The 17969-nt window shown below is 54.4% G+C and overlaps 4 protein-coding genes across 5 annotated transcripts; 3 read left to right on the top strand and 1 right to left on the bottom strand.

Annotated features, from left to right (window-relative positions):
* Nucleotides 1-119: 119 nt before the first annotated feature.
* Nucleotides 120-1941, top strand: LOC115246556 (uncharacterized). The gene is made up of 5 exons (XM_029825397.1): nt 120-223; nt 698-762; nt 848-1043; nt 1121-1263; nt 1327-1941. The coding sequence occupies exons 1-5, from the start codon at nt 176-178 to the stop codon at nt 1433-1435; spliced, it is 561 nt and encodes a 186-aa protein (XP_029681257.1). The 5' UTR covers nt 120-175; the 3' UTR covers nt 1436-1941.
* Nucleotides 1942-2025: 84 nt separating this feature from the next.
* Nucleotides 2026-5854, top strand: cct2 (chaperonin containing TCP1, subunit 2 (beta)). The gene is made up of 15 exons (XM_003976678.3): nt 2026-2158; nt 2873-2947; nt 3021-3086; nt 3231-3342; nt 3413-3489; nt 3561-3673; nt 3764-3966; nt 4041-4141; nt 4245-4372; nt 4472-4575; nt 4667-4786; nt 4895-5127; nt 5196-5295; nt 5400-5541; nt 5609-5854. Exons 1-15 carry the CDS (start codon nt 2156-2158, stop codon nt 5637-5639), a joined length of 1608 nt encoding a protein of 535 aa, XP_003976727.1. The 5' UTR covers nt 2026-2155; the 3' UTR covers nt 5640-5854.
* A 300-nt stretch (nt 5855-6154) lies between these two features.
* On the top strand, nt 6155-8601 carry nots (nothepsin). 2 transcript variants are annotated; one of them, XM_011617689.2, is made up of 9 exons: nt 6155-6291; nt 6404-6584; nt 6720-6837; nt 6960-7078; nt 7153-7352; nt 7529-7639; nt 7724-7868; nt 7939-8037; nt 8383-8601. In XM_011617689.2, the coding sequence occupies exons 1-9, from the start codon at nt 6221-6223 to the stop codon at nt 8557-8559; spliced, it is 1221 nt and encodes a 406-aa protein (XP_011615991.1). In that variant the 5' UTR covers nt 6155-6220; the 3' UTR covers nt 8560-8601.
* A 137-nt stretch (nt 8602-8738) lies between these two features.
* On the bottom strand, nt 8739-14968 carry LOC101073712 (bestrophin-3). Its single transcript, XM_003976681.2, has 14 exons — nt 14747-14968; nt 14482-14644; nt 13851-13945; nt 12378-12465; nt 12163-12308; nt 11796-11950; nt 10986-11063; nt 10704-10856; nt 10511-10591; nt 10277-10428; nt 10119-10206; nt 9903-10021; nt 9588-9836; nt 8739-9508 (listed from the first exon to the last, which is right to left on the bottom strand). Exons 2-14 carry the CDS (start codon nt 14631-14633, stop codon nt 9097-9099), a joined length of 1968 nt encoding a protein of 655 aa, XP_003976730.1. The 5' UTR covers nt 14634-14644; nt 14747-14968; the 3' UTR covers nt 8739-9096.
* Nucleotides 14969-17969: the final 3001 nt, after the last annotated feature.

The following is a 17969-nucleotide window of genomic DNA, read 5'->3' as shown; positions in this document are numbered from 1 at the left end:
CCTTTTTAATGAGGTCAAAGGTTGAAACCCAAGGTTTTCCAGACCCACGATGGATCCCGTCCACACACAAACACGGTCCAGAACAGGTGTAAAACAGGCGTCAGGTGCATCAGCTCTGCAGCCTCACACTGATGACTAATTCAGGTGGGGGCGGGGCAACAGCAACACCTGAGCGATGAGGTGTTTAAGTCTAACGTTTGGCAGCATGGAGACCCAGAAGAGGGTGAGTAGCCAGAATCCTTTGGTTCACGACTGAAAACACGTTTGACAGGAAATGAAACGTAAAGTTGTAAAAAACGATTCTTTAATCTCAACAGTTTCACTCGAACCTTTCTGGTAATATTGATCCATTATTAAATGATCGATGTTGGAATTTCTTTATTTCTTAAAATCCAGAAGGAGCGTTGAGCCCTGTTTTCATAGATTTTCTCTTTGTTCCTTTAATAAAAGAAAGCTGGTGTGTGTGTGTGTGTGTGAGTGAGTGAGTGTGTGTGTGTGTGTGTGAGGTGTCATCTGTCAGCACAGACACTGATGGACACATGTCTTCTGTCACCATGGAAACAATCTCAGACAGAGTTCCCCCTCTGACTTCATGTAATTACCTGATACTCTATCCTCTGCTGGTGTGTGCAGGTTTTACTGCCACTGTGGGGACATTTCAGGGCTTCTGAGAGCTGAAATCTACCTGTTTTTGCAGGCTCTGTTGGACGCTGGTCACCTGTCTCGGGTTCAGGAGGAGTCAGACAGTCCCCAAGTCCGCAGGTATGCTCAGGTGTTCAGCTAGCCTGCTAACATTAGCATGACGTGTGCATTAATAAATCGTTTTTGGTGATTTCCTGTGAAAAAGAGAATTGAGCGGAGGAACGTTTGACCTTTACCCTGAGAGGGTAAAGGTCAAAGGTAACTGTTTCCTGCCCCCCATCATCGGGCCGAGCTCTGCACCTCGCCTGGGCGAACAGGAAGTGCTGCGTGGCGCCGGGTTGGCGTCTCTGACACCAAACCAGCAGAGACCGGAGGAAGAAGACGGGAGTCTGCTGGAGGAGGTTGGAACAGCAGCTTCAGGTTCAGGTGGGCGTGGCCTGCTGCCCTCTAGAGGTCACCAACATCATCTGTGCTTCAGCTGGGTCGTATCGAGGCCGACCTCCGAGAGTCTCTGCGCGTGGAAACGGAGCGGCAGCGCGAAGCTGAATTCCTCCGCCAGCAGGAGAACAAACGTCTGAGAACCAGCCTGTGTCACCTGAGCCTGAGCCAGCGGGTCGCCAGGTAAACCTGCAGATCACCTGGGTGCTCATCACACACGCCACAAAAGCAACCTGCTTCTTTCAGACCCTGGGTGAGCAGCTACTTCCGAAGGTTCCCCATGCACATCTACTGCCTTCCTGTCCAGGCAGCCAATCACAGAGCCAAGAAAGGCGCCCGGACCACGAGGAGATGAGTCCTCGACCGGTTTCACCACTTCAAGTATCCGAGGCGATCCTGGAGGATCACTGTCAGCAGCATCAGAAACATCCCAGCTGCGTGTGTGTGTGTGTGTGTTGAGACACCCAGGATTTATTTGTTTGCTTGTTTGTTTTGCTGTTGTTCTGGATTCTGGAGGGACCTGGAGCATCGCCAAGGGGCCAGGCGCTCTCTGGGTGCTTTTTCTAGCTTATTTTGGAGATTTTTCCATCTTCGTTGAATCTTTTTTGTGACCAAAAAATTAGGTCAAAGTTAAGATTGTCACTAAACCATGATGCAACCATGATTGACACGTGTAATTAATCACTTCCTGATGCCTTTTCATCACCATTGTAATTGTGCGAAGGCCCCACGGCTGGAGTCCAGTGGCCAGAGGTGCTACCAATGTTAGCAACTTTAGCAATTATATCATCTTAACCTGGAGCTCTGCAGCTTCCTGTCTCAACCCCCAATAAAACATGTAAGAGCCTGTTGGACACTGTGGCAACTTCCTCCGGAGTCGAGTCATTATCAACAAATGTGTTCTTGAAATTTGGAATAATTTAACTCAAACTTATGACGAGAGAGAATTTGCAACAGTGCCGTAAAGGCTTATTTGACGTGAACGCAGCTTCACGTCTTTACGTAATGACATCACTCCTCTGCCCAGCCTTTCATTTGTGTGCGTGTTCGGCTTTGGCATCAAATCTCAGACATCATGGTGAGTTTGGACTAATTTCTTTGATTTAAATTGCTGAACACAGACGTTGAGTCTGAATTTCGTATATATGTAGATTTGAGGTTGTATTAAACAATTTACAGCAACGTTTGAGTTTTTAATGACGGCCGTTTAGCTTCCTGATAGCCGACGATGCTAACCGGCGAGCAAGCACATGGGCTTTATGAAAGGCTAACGGCTAAGCTAATTAGTCTGTAATAGCTAGCGAATATATAATGGTTACAAAAGCGGCTAATGCGTTTCCTGCAGATAACGAAATGATTTGTGTGGCTTTTCATAGCTGCTTTTGTTAAAAACTCTTTCTGCGGAGATGATCTGTTAGCTTGTGGCGTTAGCTTGTCTGCGACTTTCACGGGAACATTTGAGGACTTGAATAAATCTTTACTATTACAGTAATTTGAGTCGCATTACGAATAACTTGCATTGTTAACGCAGCAGTAGTTTTCTCCTCCTAAAGTATTGATATTTGTCATCGCAACAGCAACTTAGCCAAAGCTTCTAGTGGCTTCTAAGAGAAAAGGAAGGGGCGTGGTCGGCGGCTGCTGCGTTCACTGACGCTCGGAGCAAACACATATTTTGTAAAATAAATTAAAAAATAAAACTCTGTGGCACGTTGTTTGAAATAAAACTGTGATTGAAGTCAGTGAGCTTTCACCAAATCACCAAATCAGGTAAAACACGCGTGTTTATGTGCAGGTGTCCCTGTCGATGGCCCCGGTCAACATATTCAAGCACGGCGCCGATGAAGAGCGAGCTGAAACTGCTCGACTGGTCGGTATCTTCTTCCTTCTGCTCCGCTCCAGTTGGCGGCGTCTCGATTTAACGGTTTGTTTCCTCTCTGCAGTCGTCCTTCGTGGGCGCCATCGCCGTTGGCGACCTGGTCAAGAGCACTTTGGGCCCCAAAGGGATGGTGGGTACCTTTTAATTCCTCTTCTTGACCACTTTATCACGGGGAGGGTCGCCAGTTCATCCCTGACCCTTGCTCAAGGGCAGCGCGGCAGGGCACCGCCCCCCCACTACCCTTTAACTGGTTTGAACTTTTCCTTCCCTTTAGGATAAGATCCTGCTGAGTGGGGGGTCGGGCGGCACGGTGACGGTGACCAACGATGGCGCGACCATCCTCAAAGCCATCGGCGTCGATAACCCCGCCGCCAAAGTGCTGGTTGGTGAGTGGAGGAGCCGCCGCCGGAACGTCTGGCGGTCGGTTCGTCCCAGTGACCAAACTTGTGTTTTCAGATTTGTCGAAGGTCCAGGATGACGAGGTCGGAGACGGCACCACCTCCGTCACCGTGCTCGCCGCAGAGCTGCTGCGGGTAAGACGCCGCCTCTTTTGTCTGCCCCTAGGCTCCGCCCACTCAGTTACGCCACCCGTTTCTTTCAACAGGAGGCGGAGCTTCTGGTCTCCAGGAAGATCCACCCCCAGACCATCATCTCCGGCTGGAGGAAGGCCACGCAGGTGGCGCGGGACGCGCTGAGGGAGGCGGCGGTGGACCACAGGTGACTCACGTTTCAAAGCCGAACCGGCAGAAAGTTCTGCTGAGTTTCTTCAATCCTTTGAGTATTACATCGCTCCTGCTGTCTCCATAGCAACGACTCCGCTCGTTTCCAAGAGGACCTGTTGAACATCGCCCGGACGACCTTGTCCTCCAAACTGCTGACTCATCACAAAGAGCACTTCGCCCGGCTGGCGGTGGACGCCGTCATACGGCTGAAGGGCTCCGGGAACCTGGACGCCATCCACGTCATCAAGAAGCTCGGCGGCAGCCTGACGGACTCGTACCTGGATGAAGGTGAGCGTGGTGATGTCACCGGGTGGTTGGGCGGGGCAGGCGGTCTGACTGGGTTCTGGGTCTCCTGCTTCCAGGTTTCCTGTTGGACAAGAAGATCGGAGTGAACCAACCCAAGAGGATGGAGAACGTCAAGATCCTGATCGCCAACACTGGCATGGACACGGACAAGATCAAGGTGGGTCTGCGGCTGCACGCGTGACCTCATGACCTCCAGATGGGCCGTCGATCCGACATGTGGGCGGAGTTCAGACAAGAACCCGTTTCCTGTTTGATCTCAGATCTTCGGCTCGAGGGTCCGTGTGGACTCGACCGCGAGGGTGGCAGAGATCGAGCTGGCAGAGAAGGAGAAGATGAAGGAGAAGGTGGATCGAATCCTCAAACACGGAATCAACTGCTTCATCAACAGGTACGCGCGCACACACGCACGCACACGCACACGCACGCGCACACACGCACGCGTCCAGCAGGGGGCGCCGTCCTGCTTCATCCGCCTCTTCGTCCACAGACAGCTGATCTACAACTACCCAGAGCAGCTGTTCGCTCAGGCTGGAATCATGGCCATCGAGCACGCCGACTTCAGTGGGGTGGAGCGCCTCGCCCTGGTAACAGGTACGCACACGCACACACACACACACACGCGCATGATTTTGGTCTTGTTGTGACGTGTTTTAACTGCTGTAATTATCATGTGTGTGCTCAGGAGGAGAGATCACCTCCACCTTCGACCACCCCGAGCTGGTGAAACTGGGTCACTGTAAGCTGATCGAGGAGGTGATGATCGGCGAGGACACGCTCATCCACTTCTCTGGCGTTGCCATGGGTACGCTGGTCCTGATCACCAGATTAATCGTGCTCAGATTAAGCTGCTGTCGTTCCCGCCTCTGCCTGTCGAGGGCAGCACGTGTCTGACTGTGACTCCGCCCCTCAGGTGAGGCGTGCACCATCGTGCTGCGTGGGGCCACTCAGCAGATCCTGGACGAGGCGGAGCGCTCGCTGCACGACGCTCTGTGCGTGCTGGCTCAGACGGTGAAGGAGCCGCGCACCGTGTACGGCGGCGGCTGCTCCGAGATGCTGATGGCCAAGGTGGTGACGGACCTGGCCAATCGGACGCCGGGGAAGGAGGCGGTCGCCATGGAGTCGTTCGCCAAGGCTCTGACCATGGTGGGTGACCCCGAACTGGGAAGCGTCGCCCCTCTGTCTCTGTTCCACATCTTCTCTTCTTCCCACAGCTGCCGACCATCATCGCCGACAACGCCGGCTACGACAGCGCCGACCTGGTGGCCCAGCTGAGGGCGGCACACCAGGAGAACAGAACCACCTGTGGGCTGAGTGAGTGTGGGCGGCCCGTCCACCGGGGGGGGGGGGGGGGGGGGGGGGGGGCGTTTGAAGTGGGGGCATCACGACTGAGGGCTCATGCGTGTTTCCCCCCCCAGACATGTCTGAAGGCACAGTCGGCGACATGGCGGCGCTCGGCATCACCGAGTCCTTCCAGGTGAAGCGCCAGGTGCTGCTGAGCGCCTCCGAAGCTGCTGAGATGATCCTCAGAGTGGACGATGTCATCAAAGCTGCTCCCAGGTCAGTGGGTCACCTGGAGCCTCCTGAAACCGGAGCTCAGGTGTTTAAGGTGCGACTGTCTTTGCAGGAAGAGGGTTCCCGACCATCATCCCTGCTAAGAGGAGGAGGAGGATGAAGATGAGGGCAGGGCCACTCCTCTTATTTATCACCTGTGCTGTCCAACCCATGCTCCTGTTCTTCTGTTTAACTCCTGCACAGCTGTCACCCGGGCCGCTAATGCTAATGCTAACGTTGGACAGATCGGACCAGCGGCGCCTAAAAACGGATGTTTGGACGTTGTTTTGTTTACTGAAATAAATGAACCACAAATGTCCGTTTTTGTTTATTTCTTTGATTCTTTCATATAAAATGTTGCGCAATTGATGTGGGTGGCGGTCACATGATGCTGGGTGGTTTAGCATAGCTTTAGCTCAGAAAGGCGGGTTGTTTTATTTATTTACCCAAGAGTCTGGTCAGAGTCACTCAGACCCCAAAATGTCAACACGGGAAGCAGGTGACACCAAACATCTGGATCGGGTCCCGCCAAAACGTCGATATCACTCTGGCGAACGAGGAAATGTTCACCTGAGCTGGCTGGTCATTTGTGGGCGGGGCCTGAGCAGACTTTGGTCCAATCAGAGCGGGCGAGGATGGTGATTTTTGCTCCGCTGGGTCGTCCAGCGCCAGTCTGACGTTGGACATGTTGAAGCTGCTGCTGCTGCTGCTGCTGAGGACCTGGACCTGGACCCGGACCTGCTCGGCACTGGTCAGGTAGAACGACTCGTGGTTAATCGGGTGAACCGTGGAGCCGCTGTGCTGCAGCCTGTCAGCAGGGGGCGGTGACGTTAGCGCTGAGAGGACCTGACGGTGGTTCTGCCTGCAGGGTCCCGCTGAAGCCGATGCCGTCCATGCGCTCCCAGCTGCGAGCGGACGGGCAGCTCTCGGCGTTCCTCCAGGAGCGACGCCCCGACCTCTTCCAGCGACGCTACTTTCAGTGTTTCCCAGCGACCGGGCCGTCGCTGCGGGTGGAGCGCTTCAGCGAAACCCTCTACAACTACATGGATGTAAGCACGCGGGTGTGGGGCCGGTTCTGGAGGGTCTCAACCAGTCGGCCTGAAGCAACGTCCACCGGGCGCCACTAGATGGCGCTGAGCCTCCACACCCGGGTTTGCTGATCCCGTCCCTCTGTGGTTCTCCAGGTTCAGTTTTACGGTGAAATAGAACTGGGGACTCCTGGGCAGAACTTCTCCGTGGTCTTTGACACCGGCTCCTCGGACCTGTGGGTCCCGTCTGTGTACTGCGTCAGCCAAACCTGCGGTACCGTTCCAGCCCGTTTGTGGGTCAGAACAGTTTAAACTGTGGTGTGACAAGAGGAACTGTGTGTGTGTGTGTGTGTGTGTGTGTGTGTGTGTGTGCGCGTGTGCGTGTGTGTGTCACAGGCTACCACAGGCGCTTCAAAGCCTTCGAGTCAACGTCGTACCGTCACGACGGCAGAGTGTTCGAGATCCATTACGGGTCAGGACACATGCTGGGGATCATGGCCAGAGACACGCTGAAGGTCCACGCCTCCTTGGTAACCTAGGCAACCAGACACTCGGTACTGCTCCGTTTCACCTCCTGCTCGTCTTCCAGATCAACAACGTGACCGTCCAGAACCAGGAGTTTGGGGAGTCTGTGTATGAGCCCGGGGTGGCGTTTGTCATGGCCCACTTTGACGGGATTCTGGGGATGGGGTACCCGTCTCTGGCCCAGATCCTGGGGAACCCAGTGTTCGACAACATGTTGGCCCAGCAGATGGTGGAGGAGCCCATCTTCTCCTTCTATCTCAGCAAGTACGAACGCTGAAGCAGCCAGAAACGGTCCTGATCAGAACACCAGAACATTCCTCAGTGGTTCTACCTGGTTCTGAGCAGCGCTGAGGGCTGCTACGTCCAGGATCCAGGGGATTCCCTAAACTTTAACACCTGAACATTCCGGATGTTTGTTTGACTTTCCCGTTTTCTGGCAGCAAACTTCAGGGAGAACTTCTGCTGGGAGGGATGGACCAGGATTTGTTCACCGGACCCATCAACTGGCTCCCTGTGACCACCAAAGGGTACTGGCAGATCAAGGTGGACAGGTGATTCCCAGTTTCCTCCACTTTTAGCTGCTTCGGAAGAGCAGAGCGGCCACTAGATGGCAGTAACACGGTCTGTCCTCTTAGCGTGGCCGTCCAGGGGGTGGACACCTTCTGTCCCGAAGGGTGCCAGGCGATAGTCGACACGGGGACGTCCCTCATCGCTGGACCGACCCGGGACATCCTGAGACTGCAGCAGCTGATCGGAGCCACGCCCACTAATATCGGAGAGGTTATTCAGTCGTTTGTGTGTTGGAGAAAGTCGGTTGTTGTTGTTGACCGTCTGAGTCTGTGTGTTGTAGTTCGTCACCGACTGCGTCAGGTTGTCGAGTCTTCCTCGTGTGACCTTCGTCCTGGGTGGAGAAGAGTACACGCTCACCCCAGAGCGCTACATCAGGAGGGTGGGTCATGTGACCCTCTTTCACGTTCTGAAGAGTCATTTATACACCAGATTTATCGACTCACGCCTGAGCTAACGCCTGAGCTAACGCCTGAGCTAACGCCTGAGCTAGTGTATGAGCTAGCGTCTGAGCTAGCGCCTGAGCTGACGCCTGAGCTGACGTCTGAGCTAGCGTCTGAGCTAACATCTGAGCTAACACCTGAGCTGACGTCTGAGCTAGCGTCTGAGCTAACGTCTGAGCTAACATCTGAGCTAACATCTGAGCTAGCGTCTGAGCTAACGCCTGAGCTAACGTCATCCTGTGAGAACATGTTCCACCAGGTTCTAAACTGGTTCTGATCTTCAGGAGATGCTGGGAGATAAAGAGTTCTGCTTCAGTGGCTTCCAGGCTGCCGACATCCTGTCAGCCAAAGGGCCCCTGTGGATCCTGGGAGACGTGTTCCTGACCCAGTACTACAGCGTCTTTGACCGGGGTCACGACCGCATCGGCTTCGCCCTCGCCAAGCAGCCAACCAGAGGCTGACGGCTGTTTGTTCAGTAAATAAATGTTCAGAGCAATTTGGAACAAGTGGGAGAGCCTGGATGTGAAGCACGTGCACGCACGCACACGCGCACACACACGCACGCACGCACACACATACACACACGCACACATACACACACACACACACACAGTAACACACAGAGTAAGACACACAGTAACACAACACCCACCTTTGGTTATTTTTTATCTAGTTTTAGTCACAAACATCAATTTGTGGCAATATTTCCGGTCTTTAATGTTCAATAATGACGGTTTTGGTGGTGGAACTTAACAAAAAAGAGCTTTTTAACTTTTAACAGTGCAGTTAAAATATTTGTGAGAGTAAGAAGCATCTCTGCGGATAAACGTTCAACATTCTTAGACAATCAAGGTTCTAATGGGAATATTCTACTAATTGTAATAAATATAACTGCTAAGGCTCCTTGGCTGGCTCCGCCCACCCGCCACAGACCATGCTGTGCAGTGTCCATGGTGGGCTGGCTCCGCCCACCCGCCCCGGCGACCTTCTTGGCGCCGCTAGTCTCGGTGTGACGGGTTCACCTTCGGATCTGCGTTCTGTGTTTCGTTGTTTTGATTCCCGAACTCGTTGCTCCCGTCGGTCCCGCCCGGCCCGTCCTCATCTGCCACCGTTCCCTCAAAGTCCTGGTTGTAATCGGGGTCGGGCAGCTGCAGCGTGTCGCCCGATGGGCCCGGTAGGCCCGGTGGGCCCGGTGGCTGCCGGGGCTGGAAGGGACTGGCGCCCCGCCACCGGCCCAGAGCCTTTGGACTTGGTAAGCTGCGCACTGACCCCTGAGAGAACTGCCTGGAGAACTGGAGGGAGGACTGGCGGGAGCGTGGGTGGACCGGGCGGTGCTTGTTGCTCAGAGTGGCCCAGCGGAACGCCTTCGGACCCAGTTGGGTTGGAGAACAACAAAGTGAGGAGCTGGTCCTGGAGAAGCCACAGAGAGAGTTTGGAGGCTGGAAGCAACAAAAGTGAGACTTCGGGAGCAACGAGGAAGGTCGGTTACCTGAGCCGGTCCTGTGGCTCCTCGGTGGGGGAAGGGTGAAGTCCGTTTGGAGGTTTGGCTCCCTGGCCTGGTTCTGACATGTTCAGGCAGCCCAGCGGCGGGCTCACCACCAGGCGGGGGAAGGCACCTGAGAGCGAGGCCTCGGGGGACGGCGGGTTGCTGCTCACCTCGTTTAGGGTGGACAACGTTTCCATGGGGGACACCGCCAACATGGACGGGGGGGCCAAGTCGACCGGACTTGGATGGACCCTGAACAAAGAGACGTCAGAAAGATCCACCCCATCCTGAAGGACCCCAGGGGGACCGATGGCCTACCTGAAGTCTGAGAAGAAGCTTCCTGTTGCATCACTGCTGTGTCTTTTAAATGCTGGTTGGGGAGGTCGAAGGTCAGGAGGCTCCTGGACGCTCAGCAGGCGGCGGACCCGGCCCAGAACCTCAGAGACAAGAACCCACATTGGCACATTATTCCCTTTCATTTAGCAGATACTGAGAGCCGGAGAAGCTAACGCCTCCGCGGACACGTCTGGTCACCGATTGACGCCGCCAGGCCGGAGGAGGTTCCTGCTGCTGCTGACCGTCACTCACGTCAACCTCCTCGAAATGCAGGATGTCGGACAACCTGCACAGAACGTTCCAGAATGAGCATCGGGTCAGCTAGCTTTAGCTGGATACTTGAGCTGGGTCTTGACCCCATGTCGGTGGTGGAGCCCAGGAAGGAGGGGATGCAGTAGTCGGCAGCAGCCAGCGTGTAGGGCGGCCGGGCCTCGCAGTCGTTCCAGTACAGGTCCTTGGCCATGCGAGGCAGGTTCATGTGCATCTCGTCCACGGCCAGAAGAGACACCTGCCCAGGTGGATCACATGACACCGCTGAGCGACACGCCAGCAGACACCACTCTGGGTTAGGGTTAGTGCGAGTGGCTGACCTGAAGGTTCCGGTCGATGATCCAGTTTGCTTCAAAGTCATCGTCGTCCTCGCCGAATGGGTTGATGAGCTGTTCGGCCACCTGAGGTCAAACACAGGTCAAAGGTCAAAGTCAGGAGTCGCTTCACGTTCCTGTGACGTCAGGTATTTATTCCAGTGGGTGCTGGATCAAGGATCCGGGGTCTGAACTGCACCTTCAGCCAACCAGAGTAGAAGAAGAACTGCAGCAGAGTGAAGACGGGCACGTAGAGGTCAAGGTCGTGACCTGGGTAACCTCGGGCGGGGTCAAGAAACTGGCGTCCGATCAAACAGGCAAAGAAGAAGGTGTAGACGGCGAGAGTCACCACCTGGAGAGAGATTCCAGAGTTCACATCCGTCTGTGTGGGAGACTGGCAGCAGGATTTGATTATCGTAACCATGGAAACGGTGATGAGACAGAAACATCCGCTCAAAACATCTGGAGAAAAGATACCAGCCTGAGTGTAGACCAGGGGGACGCCGACCCAGTCGTAGCCGAAGAGAGTCGCACAGGAGGTCCGGAACAGGTTCATCTCCTGGGAGGCAGACAGGCAGTCAGACAGACAGACAGGCAGGCAGGCAGACAGACAGAGAGGCAGACAGAGAGGCAGACAGGCAGTCAGACAGGCAGACAGACAGAGAGGCAGACAGAGAGGCAGACAGGCAGGCAGACAGGCAGGCAGACAGGCAGGCAGACAGAGAGGCAGACAGACAGGCAGACAGGCAGGCAGACAGACAGGCAGGCAGACAGGCAGGCAGGCAGGCAGGCAGACAGGCAGACAGACAGACAGGCAGACAGGCAGGCAGACAGACAGGCAGACAGGCAGGCAGGCAGGCAGACAGACAGGCAGACAGGCAGACAGACAGGCAGGCAGACAGGCAGGCAGGCAGGCAGGCAGACAGGCAGGCAGACAGGCAGGCAGACAGGCAGGCAGACAGAGAGGCAGACAGAGAGGCAGACAGGCAGGCAGACAGACAGGCAGGCAGACAGGCAGGCAGACAGGCAGGCAGACAGACAGGCAGACAGGCAGACAGACAGACAGGCAGACAGGCAGGCAGACAGACAGACAGGCAGAAAGGCAGGCAGACAGGCACACAGACAGGCAGACAGGCAGGCAGGCAGACAGGCAGACAGACAGGCAGACAGGCAGGCAGACAGACAGGCCTTGATGACAGCTGCTTTAGACATGAGTGATTTGGCCTCCACAGCAGCAGGGGGCGCTGTGAGTCTCTCGTGATTACGAATGTTTCGAGGTGAATGTGGTCACATTGAGGAGGTTCTGCAGGTCCACGTTGTCCTGGATCCGTCCTTCCTGTCGAGCTTTGGAGGCCAGGTTGGAGAACCAGACCAGAGGAATCCAGTATTTCAGATGAGGAGAGCGAATGTCCTCGAACAGCTTCCTCTCCTCCGGCGTCATGAAACCTGCAGGTGACGCGTGGCTTTAGGATCTCTTAACGAGGACAGAAGGTGATTAGTGGCTACGATCAGCTAAACTTTCCATCCCAGCGGTTGTTTAGGCGAAGTTGTGTGAGGTGATTAGTGTCGTTAGTGAGTAATCAGATGTGCTCTAATTGGCCCTCGAGGACCCGGCCCCTGGAGGCGTCCTGGCTCCTGTCACGGACGGCGCCACCTACCTGCCTCCACCACGTGCTCCATGGTGGGGAAGCGCTTGCAGACCGCCGTGCTGACCGAGCGGAGGATGAGGAGCGACGTCAGGTTGACGTAGCGGACCAGGGTGCGGCGCAGCAGGCGGCCGTGTTCGTCCCGGCCCTGGACGCAGCTGAGTCGGCAGAAACGGCCTTCAGAGACGGCCCGGCACCGCTGGGTCACCTGACTCACCTGGACTCACCTGGAGATGAGGAACATGAGGCGGTCGGGCCACGGAAGGTTCACGAACTGGTTCCACCACCGATTCACCACCAGCGTCACATAAAAGCCTAAAACCACAGACGCCCAACAGTGAGACTCATAAACAAAAACCAAGTAAAAGCACAAACAATGCTACCGCTAGTAAGCTAATAATGCTACCTGGTCTGCTCAATTCAAGAAATGTTAGCATTGGGTTGTGGCTGAAAGTTGTAACATTGTATATTTCTTATCTTATCTATTTTATCACACCACGGAAGCTTGCTAACGCTAACGCTAACATTAGCAGCTAGCATACGCTAACTACTCTTCAGCCTTGCTTTATCTTCTCTATTAAGTGTATTTAGCACTGCTAATTAGCATTTGAGTATTGTTTGTTTTTAACTACACCTTCGTGTTAGCATGGACCTAAACAGACGCCTTCGTCCATCAGCACCTTCGTTAGGAGTCACTTGTGCATTTTATTTTTAATTTTGTGTCAAAAACGTCGAGCAGCTCAGAAAAGTTTCAGTGATCCAGTTTTCTGACTGAGCAGATCACAAACACTTCCTGCTTTAATGGTCGGTAATGATCCGTTTCCATTAGCAGCCGAATAATGAGGCAACCCAACACCGTCTGCCTGCCCGTCTCCCTGCCCGTCTGCCCGTCTCCCTGCCCGTCTGCCCGTCTCCCTGCCCGTCTCCCTGCCCGTCTGCCCGTCTCCCTGCCCGTCTGCCCGTCTCCCTGCCCGTCTCCCTGCCCGTCTCCCTGCCCGTCTGCCCGTCTCCCTGCCCGTCTGCCCGTCTCCCTGCCCGTCTCCCAGCCTGTCTGCCCGTCTCCCTGCCCGTCTCCCAGCCCGTCTGCCCGTCTCCCAGCCCGTCTCCCAGCCCGTCTGCCCGTCTCCCTGCCCGTCTCCCAGGCCGTCTCCCTGCCCGTCTCCCTGTCTCCCAGCCCGTCTGCCCGTCTCCCTGCCCGTCTGCCCGTCTCCCTGCCCGTCTGCCCGTCTCCCTGCCCGTCTCCCTGCCCGTCTGCCCGTCTCCCTGCCCGTCTCCCTGCCCGTCTCCCAGCCCGTCTGCCTGTCTCCCTGCCCGTCTCCCTGCCCGTCTCCCTGTCTCCCAGCCCGTCTGCCCGTCTCCCTGCCCGTCTGCCCGTCTCCCTGCCCGTCTCCCAGCCCGTCTCCCAGCCCGTCTGCCCGTCTCCCAGGCCGTCTCCCTGCCCGTCTCCCAGGCCGTCTCCCTGCCCGTCTGCCCGTCTCCCAGCCCGTCTCCCTGCCCGTCTGCCCGTCTGCCTCGACACTGCCTCGGGTTCGGTCATTCCATGTTTCATCCAAACCTTCCAGAAAAACGTTCCGGTTTTATTCTTATTTCATGTTTTGTGCAGTAATGCTAATGCTAGCTGGTCTTCCGTGCCTCCGTCTCATCTTTTGTTCCCTGTTCAGCTCAGAGGTTCTGGCTCAGCTGCAGGGGCCCAAACGTACCCAGGACGAAGGTGACGGGGATCTGCTCTGCGTATTTATCGAAGTACAAGGAGAGCTTCTCGAACAGCCTCTTCTGGTGGTCCAGCAGGACGATCCTGCAGAACACAGCAGGTTGTTACTGGTCCAGCGGATCCTAAATCACTCCAGAGACACAAATATCACAGCCAGAACCAGAACGTTCTCCTGATGTTCACCTGATGGAGGAACCTGAAAGTTCCTGGTTGACGGGAACTAAAGCTACTCTATTATTACTGGCCACTAGAGGCCGCTGTTCCACCCACCCAGATTTCAGGCTCTCGGAACACAGAGGAGGTTTGAGTCTGGATCTACGGAAGATCTTTGATATCCCCCGGGTCCCCTCAGGTCGACCAGGAGGTCACCTGACCAATGTGCTGATGTCACTCTGTTGTTTGTTGTTTCTGTCAGGAATTTTGATTTTTGATTTAGATTTCAGAGTAATTTCAAAAATCTAGAACATGTTAAGGTCAAAGGTCATCACACAGATGGAACCTTAACTGTCTCCTGGGTGAAGCCTTGACCTTCCAGTTAGTCCTGACTGTATGTGTGTGTGTGTGTGTGTGTGTGTGTGTGTGTGTGTGTGTGTGTGTGTGTGTGTGTGTGTGAGACAGACCTGTAAATGACACTGAAGATGGTGTAGAGAACTACAAACAGGATGAACTCTCGGTACAGAAGTTTGTAGATGCTTCCTCTCCAGCGCAGCAGCAGCCGGTGGAAACCAAAGAAGGACGCGTTAGCGACTCTACTGGAGTACGTGACGGTCATCGTGAGAGCAGCTGCAGGACACACACACACACATACACACACACACACACACACACACACACACACTGACCATCTCCTCCTTATTCTAGAGTTTTAAACGTGTTCCTACTCACAGGAACCTTCCCAGACGTCCAGCTGTGTTTTCCATCAGATGTTTTTCCAAATGCTGACCAGCCACCCACAAACGTGCACGTCGCTCCCTCGCTCGCTCATCTTCCTGCTGTTCAGTCGCCCAGTAATGCCAGGCAGGAAGTGTATGTGTGTGTCTCTGGTGTTCTCTCTCTCTCACTCACTCTCTCTCTCTCACTCACTCACACACACACATAGTTGTATTGATGGTCTGTGTGTGTATGTGTGTGTGTGTGTGTGTGTGTGTGCGTGTGTGTGTGTGTGTGTGTTGCCAGGTGATAGTTGACACGGGAACGTCCCTCATTGCTGGACCGACCCAGGACGTCCTGACACTGCAGCAGCTGATTGGAGCCACGCCCACTAATATTGGCGAGGTTATTTATTCATTTGTGTGTTGTTGTTGACTGTGAGTGTGTGTTGTATGTTTTTCCCGTCTCAGAGCAACCAGAGGCGAGCGTCTGTCCTCGATGGCTGACGGCTGCTGCTGTCCATCACCTGCTGCCTCTAGAAACACGAGGAGGAGGAGCATCATCTCTGGACAGGAAGTGACATCAACGCCGCCTTCTCCTGTTTCTCCCCGTTAAATGACATGAAGAGGTCAAAGGTCACTAGGCCCAGCAGCCCCAGAGGCTACGGTTGAGTGTTTAAACCAGTGAAGTCAGTGAAAACGAGCAGCAGATGATGGTGGTGGCGTTGGCGCCCAGCAGGTGGCCTCAGGCTCAGCCAGAACCAGGGTCCGGTTTTGGTTCTTAAATGGGTCGGACCTCATCACGGGCCCAGACGTATCCCCTCATCCGGGCTTCCCCTCAGAACCTGTGATGTAACTCATCTAGCTGAGTCTGTTGAGAGGAATAATTGGATAAGTCAGGTGATCCATAGCTGATCAGATCCGTGATCAGGGAGTTGATCCAGGATCCTTATCAACATCTGCCTAAAGCGAGTGGACTTCAGTTATCCTTTGCAGCAGGTGAGCGTTGTCATGACGACCGGAGCTTGTTTGCTGGCAGCAGATTTAAAATATCCCAAATGTCTAAAAGTCCCAGCAGAGCCTGAACTAGATGCAAATGAAGAAGAGGAAGAAGCTTCTGGACAGAGATGAAGCCGTTGCTGCGTAACCAGTCACACCAGTTGCTGCGTAACCAGTCACACCAGCTGCTGCGTAACCAGTCACACCAGCTGCTGCGTAACCAGTCACACCAGTTGCTGCGTAACCAGTCACACCAGCTGCTGCGTAACCAGTCACACCAGCTGCTGCGTAACCAGTCACACCAGCTGCTGCGTAACCAGTCACACCAGCTGCTGCGTAACCAGTCACACCAGCTGCTGCGTAACCAGTCACACCAGTTGCTGCGTAACCAGTCACACCAGTATGAACCAGTAGGATGAATTCATGCCCCGCTCAAACGGCATCAAACGCATTAGAATTAAGAGGCGCCGTTCGGCCGGCAGGGGGCGCCAGAGCGCTTCTATTCACCAGTAACTTCCACAAACACCTGAAATAAACCAACGAAATAACATCGACAGCATGAACGTGAGTGTTTCAGCTGCGCGACCTTCAGCGTGCTCGTCTGCGTGCTCGTCTGCGTGCTCGTCAGCGTGCTCGTCTGCGTGCTCGTCAGCGTGGGGGGACGCGTGGCGGTGCTGCTGCTTCCCCAAACACGCGTGTTCACTCATCATTTTTGAACATGCACTCACAGATTAATGAGCACAAGCTTCTCCCCCAGCAGGATTAGGCCGGCGCCAGGGGCCCCGCCCACAAAGAGCGCTCATTTTGATTATTAAAAGCAGAGGACAGGGGAGACCAACTGGGTTTTGGTTCCTGTTGGGGCCACTCTTCTGCTCTAAGAGGATTACTGCTTACGTAAGGGTCCCAGGATAAAAGCTGCCGTTCCCTCAGACTGGATCCTGAACCCTGGTGTTCTGTCCTGTATGTTAATGCTTCGTTACCTGTGTAGCCGTTTGGCTCTGAGCCTTGATGCTCGGGAAGCAGGCCGGGTGCTAATAACCTGCCCGTCAATGTCTCCGTCTCCTCTGGAACGTCTGGAAACCTTCAGTCCGTCATCGGCCTGAAAGCGAGCAGCAGGAACTCAGCAGGTCCTTTATTCACTCCTGACGCCCCCCCGCTGATGAAGCAGCACGACCCGCCTCCTGAATCCCCGCGGCCCGATATTCCAGACAGCAACGTTGCTCCTCGGGTTCCCGGCTGCGATATTCCACAGTCGGGTCCTGATGTCACATCCTGGGTCGAGCTGCAAACCGCCACAAAACAATGAAACCCCCCCGTTGGCTGTTGCCAGGACAACAGATGTCCTTTTTGGGGGGGTTTCCTCATCAGTTGGGTGACTGATTGGTAACCTTCATTGGAAGCTAATTAGCTTCATACTTAATTCGTTTTTTCTTTCTTTTGAAATGTTAAACTGTGTTTTTGTATTTGTGTCCTGATGTGAGCTGCACTGATTTCACTGTGCACCTTTGCTAATGTTGCCCGTAGCAATGCTAATGCTAACGCTAACGGGCTCGTCTGAGTGAATGTTGGGATCTTTCCCAGCTGAAGGTCCGAGGTTGGGACCACACACCTCCTCACCTCAGCTGTGATGGTCCCAGTTTACTAATGCTGCCGTTAGCAGCCGATGCTTGATTAGCTTCAAAGAGAGACGACATCACATTCAAGGTCAAAACTGTCTTTGGTGTCTGCAGATAAGACTTTGACCTTCCTTCCAGCAGCTTTGATCCAAATGTCCCCTGAGTGAGGGCTTTAAATGTGTGTGTGTGTGTGTGTGTGTGTATGTGTGTGTGTGTGTGTGTGTGTGTGGGGGGGGGGGGGTTAGCATTCCTGAGTAAACGTTGGGGACTCGTCCCAGCAGCTCAGGACGGAACTGCTGGTGTCCACAGACATGGGTCCACATGTGGAGGTTTGGCCACACAGCTGGGACACTGAGGAGACTACTGGTCACTACTGGTCACTACTGTTTAATTACTGGTCACTACCGCTCACTACTGTTTAATTACCGGTCACTACTGTTTAATTACTGGTCGCAACTGTTTAATTACTGGTCACAACTCTTTAATTACTGGTCACTACTGTTTAATTACTGGTCACTACTGGTCACTACTGTTTAATTACTGGTCACTACTGTTTAATTACTGGTCACAACTGTTTAATTACTGGTCACAACTCTTTAATTACGGGTCACTACTGTTTAATTA

Source organism: Takifugu rubripes, chromosome 18, assembly GCF_901000725.2.
Source record: "Takifugu rubripes chromosome 18, fTakRub1.2, whole genome shotgun sequence".
In the NCBI taxonomy this organism is placed as follows: Eukaryota; Metazoa; Chordata; class Actinopteri; order Tetraodontiformes; family Tetraodontidae; genus Takifugu; species Takifugu rubripes.
This window is presented reverse-complemented; position numbering and strand designations above follow the sequence as displayed.

Excerpts from the sequence above, each read along its gene's own strand:
- LOC115246556 (XM_029825397.1), top strand. The coding sequence starts at position 176 with ATGAGGTGTTTAAGTCTAACGTTTGGCAGCATGGAGACCCAGAAGAGG. Across the intron at positions 224-697 it reads GCATGGAGACCCAGAAGAGG|GCTCTGTTGGACGCTGGTCA; the intron begins GTGAGTAGCCAG and ends CTGTTTTTGCAG. Across the intron at positions 763-847 it reads GACAGTCCCCAAGTCCGCAG|AGAATTGAGCGGAGGAACGT; the intron begins GTATGCTCAGGT and ends CCTGTGAAAAAG.
- cct2 (XM_003976678.3), top strand. Across the intron at positions 3,490-3,560 it reads TCGCCGCAGAGCTGCTGCGG|GAGGCGGAGCTTCTGGTCTC; the intron begins GTAAGACGCCGC and ends TTCTTTCAACAG. Across the intron at positions 4,576-4,666 it reads GCGCCTCGCCCTGGTAACAG|GAGGAGAGATCACCTCCACC; the intron begins GTACGCACACGC and ends GTGTGTGCTCAG.
- nots (XM_011617689.2), top strand. The coding sequence starts at position 6,221 with ATGTTGAAGCTGCTGCTGCTGCTGCTGCTGAGGACCTGGACCTGGACC. Across the intron at positions 6,292-6,403 it reads ACCTGCTCGGCACTGGTCAG|GGTCCCGCTGAAGCCGATGC; the intron begins GTAGAACGACTC and ends TTCTGCCTGCAG. Across the intron at positions 6,585-6,719 it reads CCCTCTACAACTACATGGAT|GTTCAGTTTTACGGTGAAAT; the intron begins GTAAGCACGCGG and ends GTGGTTCTCCAG.
- LOC101073712 (XM_003976681.2), bottom strand. The coding sequence starts at position 14,633 with ATGACCGTCACGTACTCCAGTAGAGTCGCTAACGCGTCCTTCTTTGGT. Across the intron at positions 11,951-12,162 it reads GGAGCACGTGGTGGAGGCAG|GTTTCATGACGCCGGAGGAG; the intron begins GTAGGTGGCGCC and ends CGTCACCTGCAG. Across the intron at positions 10,022-10,118 it reads CGGCCTGGCGGCGTCAATCG|GTTCTGGGCCGGGTCCGCCG; the intron begins GTGACCAGACGT and ends CTTGTCTCTGAG.